This window comes from Falco rusticolus, chromosome 8 (genome assembly GCF_015220075.1).
Source record: "Falco rusticolus isolate bFalRus1 chromosome 8, bFalRus1.pri, whole genome shotgun sequence".
Classification (NCBI taxonomy): Eukaryota; Metazoa; Chordata; class Aves; order Falconiformes; family Falconidae; genus Falco; species Falco rusticolus.
In genome coordinates this window covers 33310181-33324499 of record NC_051194.1, presented here as the reverse complement: position 1 = coordinate 33324499, position 14319 = coordinate 33310181, and the positions used below count along the sequence as shown (strand labels likewise).

The window sequence follows — 14319 nt, the reverse complement described above, 5'->3', positions numbered from 1 at the left end:
CATGGGAAACCAAGAAAGACATTCCCAGAATATTTACTCAAAATACTTTTATTTCATTAAGGGACTAACAAATTGAAAAGTATTCAATTATTCTGGTTAGATATATTTTCGGAGGATATTTTATTTTCTCTCCCCTGCATGCAGGCTGTTGTTTCAATTGCAATTACTTTCCAGGGATCTGGGGGAAACTCTGATTATTGTGGAATGTTAGTATGTATCCATGTATTTCTGTTACATTTTGTGTTTCACTTTACTATGAAGAATCCCCATTCAGACTTTGGCAGAGAAACACTGACCACAGGTAGCCTAACACTGGTTGTGATTGAGACACCGAGATATTTTCAGGATGTTTTGAAATAACTTGGAAAAGTTTTCTCATTCTGGGGCTACAGGAACATCTTCTTCCACCTTCTAGCACAAGGACATCTTCTTTGTTTTAATGCTTTGCTTTTTTTTTTTTTTTTTTGAGGGGTGGGGGAGATGTGTTGGTCTTATATCAAATTAAAACTAATTTGGTTGTGTTTCACTAAGTCCTGCGGGAAAGTATGGCTGGATGCTCTGCTTGGTTTTAGACTGCAGAACTGACTCAAAACGATAACACTGATGCTGGAGTTCAAGGATAATGTTTATTCTGTCATTTTCTGGGGCTTTTATAGACCCTTGAAGGAGGATCTTACCGAGGAAGCTTAAAAGACACCACTGGCTGCTTAAATGAGGGAATGACGCCTTCAACTCCCCCACGAAACCTTGAAGAGGAACAAAAAGCCAAAGCAATGAGAGGCAGGATGTAAGTTGTCTTGCTGGTTCTTCTTTCTGAAATATGCACCCGAGAAGGACACATAGCTGCACTGAAAGAATACTTTGTAGTCAGTGAATGAGCACAGAACTGAGCGCAAAACTGTGTTCTGCTTGCTTCTGGTTGTTCTTAACCTGTAAAAATACTTTGTAAAAGCACTTGCACACCTGGGAAGTTCTTCATCACCCTTTAAAATGTACAGCTTTTACCCCAGATAGCAAATAGCTGTGGCTGGAAAAGCCTCTGAACAGCTAGACAAGTATTACTGAGACGTTTGCCTTGGTGATTACTGCATTGCCAGAGGTGAAATCAGCTCTCAGAGGGGAATATGTGGTTGACCTTGTTAGCTGCCTTCAAGAAAAAGAACAGAGAATCCCACTACGATTTTTTGCATGAGAGAATATTTTTTGCCTTCATTATTAGCAAAGGAAGGGGCAGATTTCAGGTGCATTTGTGATGCAAATATGCCACTAAAGAGAAAGTTTCATTTGGGAAACCCTCATGGTTATAGTAATGGGAGAGGAAGGAAATGGTGACAGCTCATGAAAGTTGTTTTTTAAAATTATCTGTACACTCCCTTAAATGTAACAAAAATAACACTTATGCCTTAAAAGCTTATCATGATTGGAGCACTTCTTAAATGCATAGTTCAGCTGAAGGACACAGAGAAATGGAGAAACAGAATCAAGAATTGTGTGAAAGAGAGCTGAGGTAGCTGTTTTCTTTATACTGCCTCTTACACTAACAACAGGAACTAACGATCTAATCAAATGGTAGATTGAGGGGAAAAGTAATGCTCCCTACAGTTAGTGTATAGTTTGTGTGGTAAGGTGAGAGGTGGAAGAAGAGCAGCCCATTTGGGAAAGATGCCAAGCAGGGAAGGAAACCAAGTCGGGGAGAACAAGGAGGTAATGAAGAGCACAAGAGGAAGCAGGAGCAAAGCATCACAGCTCTGTCAAAGCTACCATTTGCTCCTACGGTTTGCCGTAGGAAGCCAGAGAAGTGACACAGGTAGGAACCGAAGCAACTCCCAGCAGCAGGCAGGGACATGATGCTCCTGGATGTGTTTCTGAATGGCAGAAGTTATCTCCTAGATAGCCATCAGCCTTCCCACAGGGAACGTCTCTGCCTGTGCCTATCTCCTAAAAGCTCCTCAATATTGAAAGTTCTTGGATTTTTCTGGTAGCATTTCATTAATTAGATAACTGACAACTAACTGCAGTTTGCGGTTTTAGTGCAGAGACCTATGCCACTGTAAGTGTAGGTGCAGTAATGATTTCTAGCACGCAACGCTTCTGGCACGGAGACTGGTAGTGTGTTACATGTAATTAGTGGCTGCCTCTGTCCAGAATTCCTGAACACCAGGATGTTTAGGAGCACCTGCTAGTGGCTTTCAGCACAAAACATCTGTCTCCTTTGCAACTTCTCCAGCTCCTTTGTGTCTCTGCTCCATATCTCTGCGGCTCACTAGGTTTCATTCCATAGCTATATGAGGCAGCTGAGCTCCCAGCTTGAGCTGTGACCCCCCTGTTCCCCACAAAACAGCAGTTGAATTCTTGCACGGGCACAGACAGTAATTTCCTGTGTCTCGGGCAGCACGTGTATGCCAGCAGTTAGCCCTGGTGTTAGGAAGCCCCTATTCCATCAGGCTTGATTGCTGCATTTCTGTGAGCAGTAATGCAGTGGTCTCATCGAGTGGCATTGTTCAGTATAGATTTAATGCAGAGTTAGCAAGATACCCAAATATTCAGACTTAGTCAGAATTGAGGAGGCTCTATCCTTGTTCCAGTTCATGCTGTTTTAAATACAGCTGTGTAGTCAATACCTGCTGGTGACTTACGTTATCAGATGAAAAGATGACTGAGCTTGAATTCTTGGCAATATACATCTTAGTATGCACCTTAAATTTGGCACTACCTCTAAGGTCTTGTGTCAGGTGGGCTTCAGAGAACCAAAAGAGATGGTCAAGGTTGATTTTTCTGCTTGCTAGGAAGAGAGGAGATGGGGAAACACTGGTGCTCAGTTAAACAGTGGAGGTGCAAACCCTGGTTCCTATGAGAGGTGTAAATTTGCAGATTTAGTCTTTTCACCCGATAGACACGGCTGCACTGATTTTTAATTCACACCCGCCTGCCTGCGTCCTGCAGCATTATGTACCACAAGTACCCACTGCTTCATTTTTAGAGCAGGATTTGGCCAGTTGGATCCCTGCAGTAACTCAGAGCAAAGGAGAAGCAGTGGGCAGGTGGGAGAGATTCTCCCCATTTCCCCAGCAGCTCTCTGTGTTCGTGGAGCAACGCGGTGCAGATGGAGGTGGTGAGAGCCATAAAGTAACCTCCCCGCACATCTCCCTGGGCGGAGGAGAGTGGCAAGCCTTTCACAAGGGCACGGTACGTCAGCCAGTGAGAGGGGACTGTACAGCACGCACTTGTTCAGGCCACATGCTGCTGCTTTGTAAAAGAGCAACCTTTTGCCCCGCGCGTGTTTACTACCCAGGCATACAACTTGGCAGGGCACTTCGGAGAGCACAAGCATCTGGCATCGTCACTGCCAGCCCTGGCTTCTGCCAAGGGGGCTGGATTTCACTCTCAAATGAACAAGAAGCTGTTTGACCTCCTCCTGCCACATGTCTTAAGTATCTCCTCTGCTCTCTCTGAGCAAGGGACATGTTGGGAGCGCAGCAAGAGCAGCATTTATTTTCTCAGTAACCTCTCGTAACTGTCTTCCCTTGCAACACCAGTCTGCTTTCTTTTCCTCTAGATATTTTCAACCAGGCTTTTATCTTAGCGCTGTTTGCCCTCAGCCCTATCGTTTCAAGTGGGTCAATCTGCTGATTGATGTGAACAGGGCAGTATTAGACATGAAAGCACTCCTCTATCTTGTTAGCCTCGTTACTGCTGTAGTGAACTTGAGCACAGATGGAGTTTGTCACGTGCCAAGTCTATGTAATGGCGTAATCGAGAGGCAAACTGTCTGCAGCAAGCTGTAACTTTTTGAAATTGTCCTCCAAGGCACATTATGTGATTAGTCAGTTTGACTTACAAAGGAGGGGCTTTTTTAGCTTGCTGTTGTTTACATCTAGCAGGCCTTCATTAGGTGACTCTCCTACCCAGGATTATTAGCTCTGAAATAGGCATAAAGCATTTGACACCCACATGTAGATTACCCAGTCTGAAAGATTAAGCTCTTGGTTGTGACGGGAGAGGGGATTTGTTTTCCAGGTATTTGAAACTTCCAAATCAAAACTTAATTGCTGAATCCTGGGCAAAGCCAGAGGGACAGGGGCAAGAAATCCTCTGCTGCCTACTGCAGAATGGGTCAGGACATCTCTCCATCGTTGTCAGGGGGCTGCATGGGGGGTGGAGGAGAGGAGAGTGGGGAGAGGTAGTTCAAAGCACAGGCAGCTGGACTGTTAGGTGTGGTTAGGAGAACTGAAACTACCCTGACCTGGTGGTTTTGTCATTTACATTCCGCTGAGCTAGAAGAGAATGAAGAGTGAGTTGTGTTATGTGATCTGGGTGACGATGGGGTTTTGTGGAGAGGTAATGTGTGGTTAAAGGATCAAACAGCAACATCAAGGAATATGGTTAAATGCATGTCTGTTCTGTTTAAATTTAGGTTTGTCTTAAATGAGCTGGTACAGACTGAAAAAGACTACGTCAAAGACTTGGGAACTGTTGTGGAGGTGAGCTGAAGCAAACCCTGCCATGCAGAAGGTTTTCCCACTAAAAAGTACCATGCTGATAAGTGACAACAAAAAATACAGCATAAGAAACAAACCGCTTTATTTTATTTTTTATTTTATTTATTTTATTGTGCTCTGCTTCCATGGTCCCCTTCTCATGTTGACAGAAACAAGAAGAAATGTCTCTGGAAACTATTTTTGCTTCTGTCTAACAAACATTGTATTTTAGGTTTCAACTTCAGTGTGCAAAGGTTTTTCTTGGCTACCCTGCTTGTGACAAACTCTGTGTGCTATAGTGTAGTCCTGAGGGCAGTGATGGAGAATAACTGATGCTTCTACCACTTTTGTGCTTTTCTTGCTGTCATATCAAGTAACGGTAACATGCTTTTCTTGAGTTGGCACCTGGACTAAAGCCCTGTGTCTGAGTGCCGGAGTACCTTTCCAGAAGCTGTGTTTGGGTCTGTGCTGAGGTTCATGTGTGGCCTGTGGATTATTGTTTTGCAAAAAACCCTGGAGATAAAATAGAGTTTGGGGCTTGTTTTTTTGGGTGGGGTGGGGTGGGGTTTTTTTGTAAACAAAAGTCATGGTTTTTTAAGCTTCAACTTGTAAAGACCTGGCTGATCCCTAGGGATCACCTGTCAGAGCAAATTCGCAGGCAGGGTCCAGTTTTTTCTCCAGCCAGGACTCAGGGATGGAGGCATGTGTTTGAAGTGCCTTTCGGCAGTGTTTTTGACATTCACTAGTCCAAGGAGAATTATCAGCCCATCTAACAGTGATTTTCAACAGTTTCCAAACTTAAAAACCTTTATATTATCTTCTGTTTACATCAGGCACCATTGGCAGATCGAAAAGCTTACAAAGAAACTCTCAGGAGGTGTGAGAAGTCCTATTCATGTGACTCTTTAAACTTACTGCTTGGCTTTTTTCTCCACAAAATATTCATGGTGATGAGTGGAAGAACTCTGTACAGAGTCTGGCTTCTTCCTCTTACAGAGAAGCCAAGAGCTTGATAAACTACTTTTGTTTAACTTTTATCTTCTAAATGCACTTGTCACTTCAATGACATCTAATAACGGTTTGTATAAGGTAGATACTCAGAATAAATCCTTTAAAGTTTTCTTTTAAGCAAACTATGATTTAAAGTATTTAGATGGGTTTCTGGTTTTAAAGTGTACAAAAGGTATTTTAAGCATTTTCAATGTAAAAAATCCTGACATTAGCCTTCTGTTCTTTGGGAAAATAAAAGAGTGTAATTATGCTCCCCCTCCAAATGAACCCTTTGCTAATCACTGATCATTAATCCTAAAGGGCTTCATGAAAAGGATGGAAGAAAAAGGAGTTTCTGAAGATATGAAAGGGAAAGACAAGATAGTATTTGGCAATATTCACCAGATCTACGACTGGCACAAAGAGTAAGTTTTGGTTTAGTTCCTTTTTAAGCACCTTTCTAACCACTCATCCATAAAGGATTGGGGTATCTGGTGCCCTTGTAAGCACAAACCAAAAAATGTCAGAAAAAGCTTCATCATGTATCAAGTTGTTACCAGCAACAGAGTGCCATTTGTTGTTTAAGCGTGATGACAGGAGTTTTCTGTAACACACAGGGAGGGATTCCTATTTTTAGTTCTGCATGTTTAGGTCAAGAAGTCTATTTAAATGCAGATGAATTTAACATTTATGGAGGATTGAGTTATGGAAGCACTGTACCTGATGGTAGCGATAGGGATGTTTAGTTGGGACAGCTGTCCAATGTGCATCTTTTTTTGAGGTTCTGGGATTTCTTGGGACCAGGCCATTGCAGGCATGTCACCAAATATGGCTACTGTAGCAAATCCATGGAGGCATTTGAGACAGAAATCCTGCACTGAAAAAGGGGATGATCGTGGAAAGGGAAATTGTGAGGATTCGCCTACCAGTTAGAAAAACCTACCAGTATTTCTAAAGTTTAGTTTAGCTGCTTTTACCTCACTTTTCCTGGTATATTCTTGGTAAGAACATTCCAGCTAGAATGAATGACCCAAAAGCTGCAGGTCAAGATAGAGATTGTGTGCATGAATTACTATTACTATTATGAATTACAGTATGTTACTAATGGTAATATACTGAAAAACAGTGAAAACCAGAACATACCAAAACTCCACCAGCAAAAACGCATTGATTTGTCTCTTCAGGTGGAAACTTATGCATCTCTTCCACGTTGACCAGTACTCCAGATCTGCTCATGCAACTGAGAACTCCTGGTAGAGCTTCAGCTGAGTTTTCACAAGCCTTTTGGTATATGGAAAAGTTTTACTTCGGGAGTTCTCAGTGAAGGAAAGCAACTCTTGCAATTAGATAGATAGTGGCACTTTTTAAAAGTTTAAACCACTGTAATAGTAAAGAAGAACAGATATTTTGCAAGACAAGACCTCCATATTTCACAGCTCTCATCTAATGTTTTAGAAATCCAACCATTATGGGCTGAAGCCGAGCTTAGCTTTTCATTTATTATTGAATAATATAGCTAAAATTGCACTGATATATCTGAAGGACAACTAGTTTGCTGCTGGGATGACCTAAAGAAGTATTCTGAAATGTTGATGTCCTTTCTTTCAGCTTTTTCCTGGCTGAACTGGAAAAATGTCTTCAAGAACCTGAGCGTTTAGCACAGCTTTTTATTAAGCACGTAAGTTTTATTTTGTTACCTGTCTCTAGCATAATTGTCAGTTAGGGTGTGATGACTCCTTTCCAAAAAACATATTTGTGTCGACTTGGTACTTTTACATGCCTAAAATTAAATTTAGTCATAAAGTATCCCTATAGTTATGCATCTGCAGTGAGCTGGATTGAACCAAAGCATTAATCATTGCCTTCTTGCAGACTTCTCATTTTGGGGGCAAGATTGTTGTGGCCGAGGACATCTGCCAAAATATAATTATGGCAGGTACTTGCCAACTGCTACAATTGACATGTTCATGTGATAATAGCTAGAGCACAAACCTACAGCAAATCTCAGACCGACCAGTGTGGGGCTGACAACCCCAAGTGGCTGCCCCCACGGAAACCTCCCCTTGCTTAAGGTGCAGAAGTGGAGAGCAGAACCAATTACCGATTTACTTTCCTACTTCAGCAAACTAAATCTTTGATTAAACCAAAAATAAGGCAGACCAAGCAGAACACCATAGCAACTTTCTGCCAGCTTTTAATAGCAGAATAGAACGGTAGCCAATATCTCACCCGGCCTCTTGCTTTCATAGGAGCGGCGATTACACATGTATGTGGTATATTGCCAAAACAAGCCACGATCTGAATATATAGTAGCTGAGTATGAGGCATACTTTGAGGTAAGCATGGCTCATTATACGTTACTGCTACTTACAGCTGTGAGTTGAAGGCAAGTAGACTATTCTGTAACCTGTGGGGTTTGGCTAAAACAAACGTTAGAAGATTTTGATACTGCCCATGCTGCTAAAGTCTCTGCTATGGGGAAAAGTGTTATTCTTTCATTTGTTTCAAATTCTCATACTGTTAATTTCTAATAAATATTTAATCCCGTACTCACTGTCTGTGGCCCTCGGAGTACAACTGCATTGATTTCTGTCCAAAATAAAATAAGACTTTTTCATCTGTGGTCTACAAACAGGGGAGGAGGTAAAAGTTGTTGGAGCTGGGTGGTGCCTCTCATAAATTCCAAATAACTTTGTGTGTTTGAAGGAATCTTTGGGACTAGACACATTTAGATATTAATGTGAAAGAAGCTTGTTTAGCAAGGGAAAAATGTTTCCTTTCACCCAAGGGTAAGAGGCATGCTTTGCAGGACTTGTTTGTGAGCTAATCCCCGCTGCAGTGGGAAGAGTGGTCTCCAGACCTTGTAGTCCTGCTCGGTTAGCTCAGAGGGGGAAGGGATCCCGTGCTTTCCAACGCCTTCCAGCTTGGTCAAGACTTACCCAGTCCTTGCCTAAGTAGGATATGCCGGTTTTTTAAATCCATTAAAATTCCCTCTTGCAAACAAAAGATTAAGAACAGGCCAACTTTCTGTGGAAATAAGTCTCTACTGAGACATTTTATCATGTTCTCTGTTTTACTTTGTTATTGTTTGCAATTGTTTTTAATCCTCAATTTTTAGGAGGTTCAACAGGAAATAAGCCAACGGTTAACCATCAGTGACTTTCTAATCAAACCCATTCAAAGAATAACTAAATACCAGCTTCTTCTCAAGGTGAGTGGAAAGATACAGTTTGGACTAAACTGTAGTCTGCATCTTGCATGAGATGCTGTCGTTTTAATTCAGCCTTGGTTTTAACTTCATCAGATTAAAAGGAAAGAAGAGTCTGCTTAAACATGGGCATACAATGACAGATTACTGTGAAAAATGTCCAGAGAGCAGGAGAGCCACATCTGTAGGAGTAGTTTGCAATTTAGGATGATAAAAAGATTTTTTAAAATTATTTTCTATTGTTTTTTTTTATAGAAGAGTAAAATCCAAATAGGAATTTTCTTCCTTTGAAGTTTCAGAGCAAACTTTCATTCAATTTTTTTACATTGCAATAAGGCACACAGGCGTGTTAGTAAAGCCTGTCTTTGGTGCTGAATGGCAGACTTCTAATAAATGCTATAATGTCCATTTCTGAATATCTCTCTTCAAATTACCTTAAGGAACTTTATTTCCAGAATATTCTGCTGTCTTAAAATTGGGGGAAAAAATTGTGGTGAGCTCCCCAAAGGAGTCTGACCACTCTGGCTTCTGCTGATTTATCCACAATGCCAGTTACTCAGCATTTCTGGAAGTCCATCCGTAGGGTCTCAAGCTAACATCTAGGAGCAGGCGTGGCTGAACCCTACCCTGTCATCCCCAGCAGTACTGGGGCTCTGAGCTGGTTTCTTCTCTTTTTTTGAACTAGTCTCAAGCAGGCTGCCATCAGCCCACAGTTTTGTAATTGCACACTAGCAAAGAGACAGCAGTGTGTTCCCTGAAATGTGAAAAGGAAAAAAAAAGTCTTCAAGTGTGTGTGGTCTTGTGGCTTAAGACAGGGACCAACTAAGCATTCCCAAGGGCTAATCCTGGCTTTGTCTTTTTTATATGATGTTTTCAGCAACCATCCACACCCCTTTTCCATATCTATAAAGAGTTTATAATGTTCACAAACCTCTGCAGACGGTTTTATTAATATTAGCAAGGTTCTTCTCAGAAAATCACATGCTGGGATATGTTTTGGGTTTTTTTTTTTTTCAAACTGGCATCTTCTGTTTTCTCTTCCTGAAGTGCCTTAATGCAAACCTTTCTGCTTTCTTCAGGACTTCCTGAGGTACAGTGAAAAAGCTGGTCTGGAGTGCTCCGATGTAGAGGTACGTTTTCAAGTCCCGACAATAGTACTGTTATCTAATGGCACTTTATGTGGAGGAATGAAAAGCCCAGTATTCCTTTGACAATAGTTGAAGATCCCGCTGGTATTCTAAACATGTTATTGCTCTTAGCTAAAATCTGAAGTAAAAGATGAAGGCACAGTCCTGCATTGCAGGTGCACCATCCTCTTTTAGACATGACTGTACCTCTTCAGCACATGAGGGCCTTGCCATGAATAACTGCTAGCGGTGATTGTGCTACTGAAGTTCATTATTTGACACTTTGCTTTGAGGAACCTTCTGATTCTCTTGTAATAATACAACGTCCTTTTTCCTTAACAGAAAGCAGTTGAATTAATGTGCCTTGTACCAAAACGTTGCAATGATATGATGAACCTGGGTCGCCTGCAAGGCTTTGAGGTATGCGTTTGCATTCTGCTTATAACAACAGCTAGGCAAGGAGAAGTATTTTATCTTTCTATGATTGTCTCTACAACTGGCCCTATTCCAGGCTGTTTATCTAGTGCTTGTTCTTCTCCAGTTGCTGAGTTGCATGCTTTGGTGTGGTTTTGAAGGTGGGGGTGATATACCTTTCACTCCAAACTTGTGACAATCTATCTATTGTTTCTTCAAAATGTGAGGTCCTTAAAAGCTTCTGCAAGCTTGAAGTAGATTTCTTGTCTCTATTGCCAGAGCAAAATAAGTGCTGAGCCAGACTACTCTGCCTGTTAGTAAGGTCACCCTAGCATTAATGTGTTAACAGCTCCCCCTGACTTTGGCAACATCCAGGAGGGGACCTGTGAGTTGTAACCCCACAGGTTACAGCTTGTGGTTTGTAACTAAGCCAACATAGACTTTGGCAGCCCTCCTGAGATGTCTTATCTGCACAATGAAGTCAAGTTTGTCTTACCCTCTTATGCATTGTAGCATTCCTGCAAACAGGTAGGTCCTGGTTTTTTTGAGCCTCCAGAGGTGTTGTCATTGGCTTCTGGTTTAGGGAATGATGGAGAGCTCAAGACCAGAGGCAATCCAAGGCACTACAGTAACAAACTACATAATGGGAACAGTGTCTGAAATTAAGTATATAAAAAATTCTTCTTGAGACCTCTGGCTTTTGGTTTTATGTGCACAATCAGTGGCAACGGGAACAAAGAAAACCTATGTTATTTTTCTTAAACTGAGGTCTTGATTTACAAGATTGCTGCTTTGAAAATTTAGAGGGGATATGTCTCACATGAATTCAGTGCTGCTTGGAAAACTTGGACTGCACAAACCAGCAGATTGTTGTGTGGGATCATGTTTGTAACGTTGGTGCCTTTCTGCTTCTCAGGGCAAGCTGACAGCGCAAGGCAAGCTGCTGCAGCAGGACACCTTCTATGTGACAGAGCAGGATTCTGGCGTTCAGTCTCGACCAAAGGAGCGTAGGGTGTTTCTCTTTGAGCAAATAGTTATTTTCAGCGAACTCCTTAGAAAAGGATCTTTAACACCAGGCTACATGTTCAAGAAAAGCATAAAGGTAAGAAGTAGAGAGGGAGAGGCATATTCTGTTTGATGGTCAGGTAAGGAAATCCTACCAGTTTTCTGTGCTGCGAGACTGGTCCATCCTGTCATAGGTGGACAACAATTTGCAGAAAACATTTGTGTTTACCTTTCAATGGACCAGAAGCCATTTAAGACCATCTCCAAATAAATCACTGGGTGCCTAAATTTACTGGGTAACTTTTACAAGGAACACAGCGAGGGCAGGTCCTCTGTCATTCATAGCTCTGCATTAGCAAATATTGCTACAGAGCCTGCAGTAGTCAAAGGAAGTATACAATAGTTGCTTTTAAGCGTGCTCATGAAAGGTGGGGGAAGGTGTAGTCATCTTAGGCCAAACTCTAAGGCAGTACTAAGCCTCTCTGTGACATTACTGGAAATACTGTCCCTAATCGGGGGAGGGCTTTTAGTACAAATGTGATTGTTGCAAGAAGACAGAACTATTTCAAAAACAAACAAAACCATGCATAGCTCTAAAAATGCAGCTACGAGGAATTATAAAACCAGCTAAATATAAAACACGTTTCAAGAAATTAATTTTGCTTTTAAATAATCTTTCCAGATTGTGGGGCTGGGACTGAAAGTAAAAACTGGAAGTAACCAGGGAAAATACTTGTTTGTTCATTTGTTTAAGGGGGTTTATGCTTGTTTAACAAATATGAAGTTAACATCTAAAATGGTAAGCGCTACACCTCTCCTGGTAGAACAGCCTTTACTGTGCCTGCAGAAAGAGCAAAGTCACTGGTTCATTTGAGTGCCTTGATCATTCAAAAGCTGAGAAGCAAGTCGGGATTGATTTCCTTTTCAAAGATACAGGTTAAAAAGAGATATGGAAGAATGCATTGTGTTTGCTCTATATTTTAAATTATACATTAATATGAAGTAGAAGAGAACAATATCAGGTACCATAATGCATATTAACCATGTATAACTAAACAAATATATGATAAACAGCATATTTATTGAAACGAGGGCAACTTGTTGGCTGACAGAATCTGCAGCATTTACTGAAAAGCCTATATCCATTTGTAAGTCAGCGTATTTCATAGTTTCCAACCAAATAATAAGCTATAAAGGAAAAACCTAAAGTGTACAAATAAACAATCATCTTGATTTAGATGATCAGCTTTGATTTTATCTTATTGCTGATTTAAATCATTATTAAAGTTGGGAGATGGAAATAACATTAATCTTTTTTGCTTCAGTTTATGGTATGTATAACAATGCAGCTTTTATCTGCAGGAAACAATTGCTGAATTGTATATTGTAGATAAAGAGAGAAAAATAAATCTCTTCTAATGTCAATAAAATTAGCTTGCCTCAAGGGCATGAGTTGCTTTTCTAGTTAAACAGCCTATGAAAGTAATACTGTTCCCACTGCCTGAGTTTAAAATTTTTGTGTGATAATTTTCCAGTCCCTCTTTTCTTCCCCTTGGCAAACAGCTCGTTCTCCTGGTGAGTGCCTACAGCGAGTGTAGGATTCCCCGTGGCTCCGTGTGCATCTCCCCCAGCGCAGCGTGGAGCCTGTGTGCCAGCAGCTTTCGCACCCTGCCTCCCAGCCCCTACTTCAGCTTCTGCCTGCTTTTGTATTTCTCTCATGCTTTCCCACAGAGATGAGCTGTGGCCCACAGTGGAGCAGGACCATTCCCTGTTGCAGGACCACCACTCTGTGCCACAGGCATCCTCACCTTGCAGTGGAGCTTCAGCCTGAGCTGGGTGATTCCCTGGCAAGAGGCAGTTTGTCCCAAGGTGTCACATAAGCAGGCTTGCCTCATCACTTGTCTTTCATAACCCTGCCCTAAACGTGGGCATCCAGAATTTGCATCTGATAGGAGTTCACGAGCCAGAGTTTGAGGAAGCTTTACACTGTCAGCTGGGACCAAGTTTATTTGACCTTGGTTCAAGTGCTGACAAGATCCTGCTGGGCAGGTTGAGCCCATCTTCACAGCAGTTACCAGGACTGCCTAGCCATCTTTGGCTGGCTTCGATACCATCTGCAGTCATGCTTGTCTGGTTCTCTGGGAGGCACTCCCTGAGACATGGAGGCTGTTCCCCTGCTGGTCCCATCCTCCCACACAGCAGAAGGACCTAGCCAGCAGTGGAGATCCTATTTCTTTCCTCTGTGTCACAGTCGCTGCTGAGCACTGGAGGCCTCTTCGTTAGAGCAAGAAATGCATATGACTTCGGATGTAGCCAGGCTCCCAAATATTGTTCTCCAAGGTCTGTCACACTGAAACTGTGATAGAAGCTTGAGCATGATGTCCTACATTAGCAAAGAACACTTCTTTATGCACTGATGAAGTTAGTGTTCAGAAATTGCACATCCCTTCTTGGATACTTCTCAGTTGGATGCCTTTCAGACTCTCAATACACCTAAGTGGCCAGCCCTGGCAAATGCATCTCCCTGAGATGCAAATAGGAGGTTAGGGACTCTGACCTACAAGTCTTTTTCCTGGAGTCATACCAGGATTGACTTGCTTGCTTGGGCTATCAACCAGAGGAGCAAGACCTCAGAACAAGAGGAAGAGCACCGTCCAGGCTCGCTGTCTGTCCCTTTCCTTCTCACCATGTCAGAGGAGTTCCTGCGTGTCCCTCTAACTTCACAGGGTCCCCCAGAAGAGAAGGAAGAGGCTCTTTCCATCTTGCAGTTTGAATGCTGGACAGTATTCAGATGTGGAGTGAATCCCTCCATGCCTTGACAGATGCTCAGAGCAATTCGAGATAGACTTCTTCTAGAGGGATGTTATTGCCTTAGTCTTTGGAGCTGTCTACTTTTGATATGAAGACTCTCTTTCTCTCTTTTTTTTTTTTTTTTTTTTTTTAAAGGCTATGCTAACATATTCTTATTTACTATCACAGGTATAAGTAGCTCAGGAAAAGTTAAAGTTTTGGGTGTACTTAAACAGAAGCCTCCAAGGGCAGGACAGCAGCCAAAAATGCCATCCATGAGATTTCCAGAGGTCTGTGACTGCAGTCA

The 14319-nt window shown here is 42.0% G+C and overlaps 1 protein-coding gene across 9 annotated transcripts in view; it reads left to right on the top strand.

The window, feature by feature from the left end:
• Nucleotides 1-14319, top strand: part of KALRN (kalirin RhoGEF kinase) — a 526710-nt gene that overhangs the window by 472395 nt on the left and 39996 nt on the right. For all 9 annotated transcript variants that reach the window (XR_005105961.1, XR_005105960.1, XM_037398618.1 and 6 more), the window contains 9 exons: nt 657-787; nt 4415-4481; nt 5790-5893; nt 7077-7146; nt 7718-7804; nt 8587-8679; nt 9756-9806; nt 10146-10223; nt 11134-11319. Coding sequence is in view for 7 of the 9 variants with exons in the window: in XM_037398618.1 (XP_037254515.1) it covers nt 657-787; nt 4415-4481; nt 5790-5893; nt 7077-7146; nt 7718-7804; nt 8587-8679; nt 9756-9806; nt 10146-10223; nt 11134-11319 (867 nt within the window). In the remaining 2 variants the exon portion in view is untranslated. The remainder of the gene's footprint in view (nt 1-656; nt 788-4414; nt 4482-5789; nt 5894-7076; nt 7147-7717; nt 7805-8586; nt 8680-9755; nt 9807-10145; nt 10224-11133; nt 11320-14319) is intronic.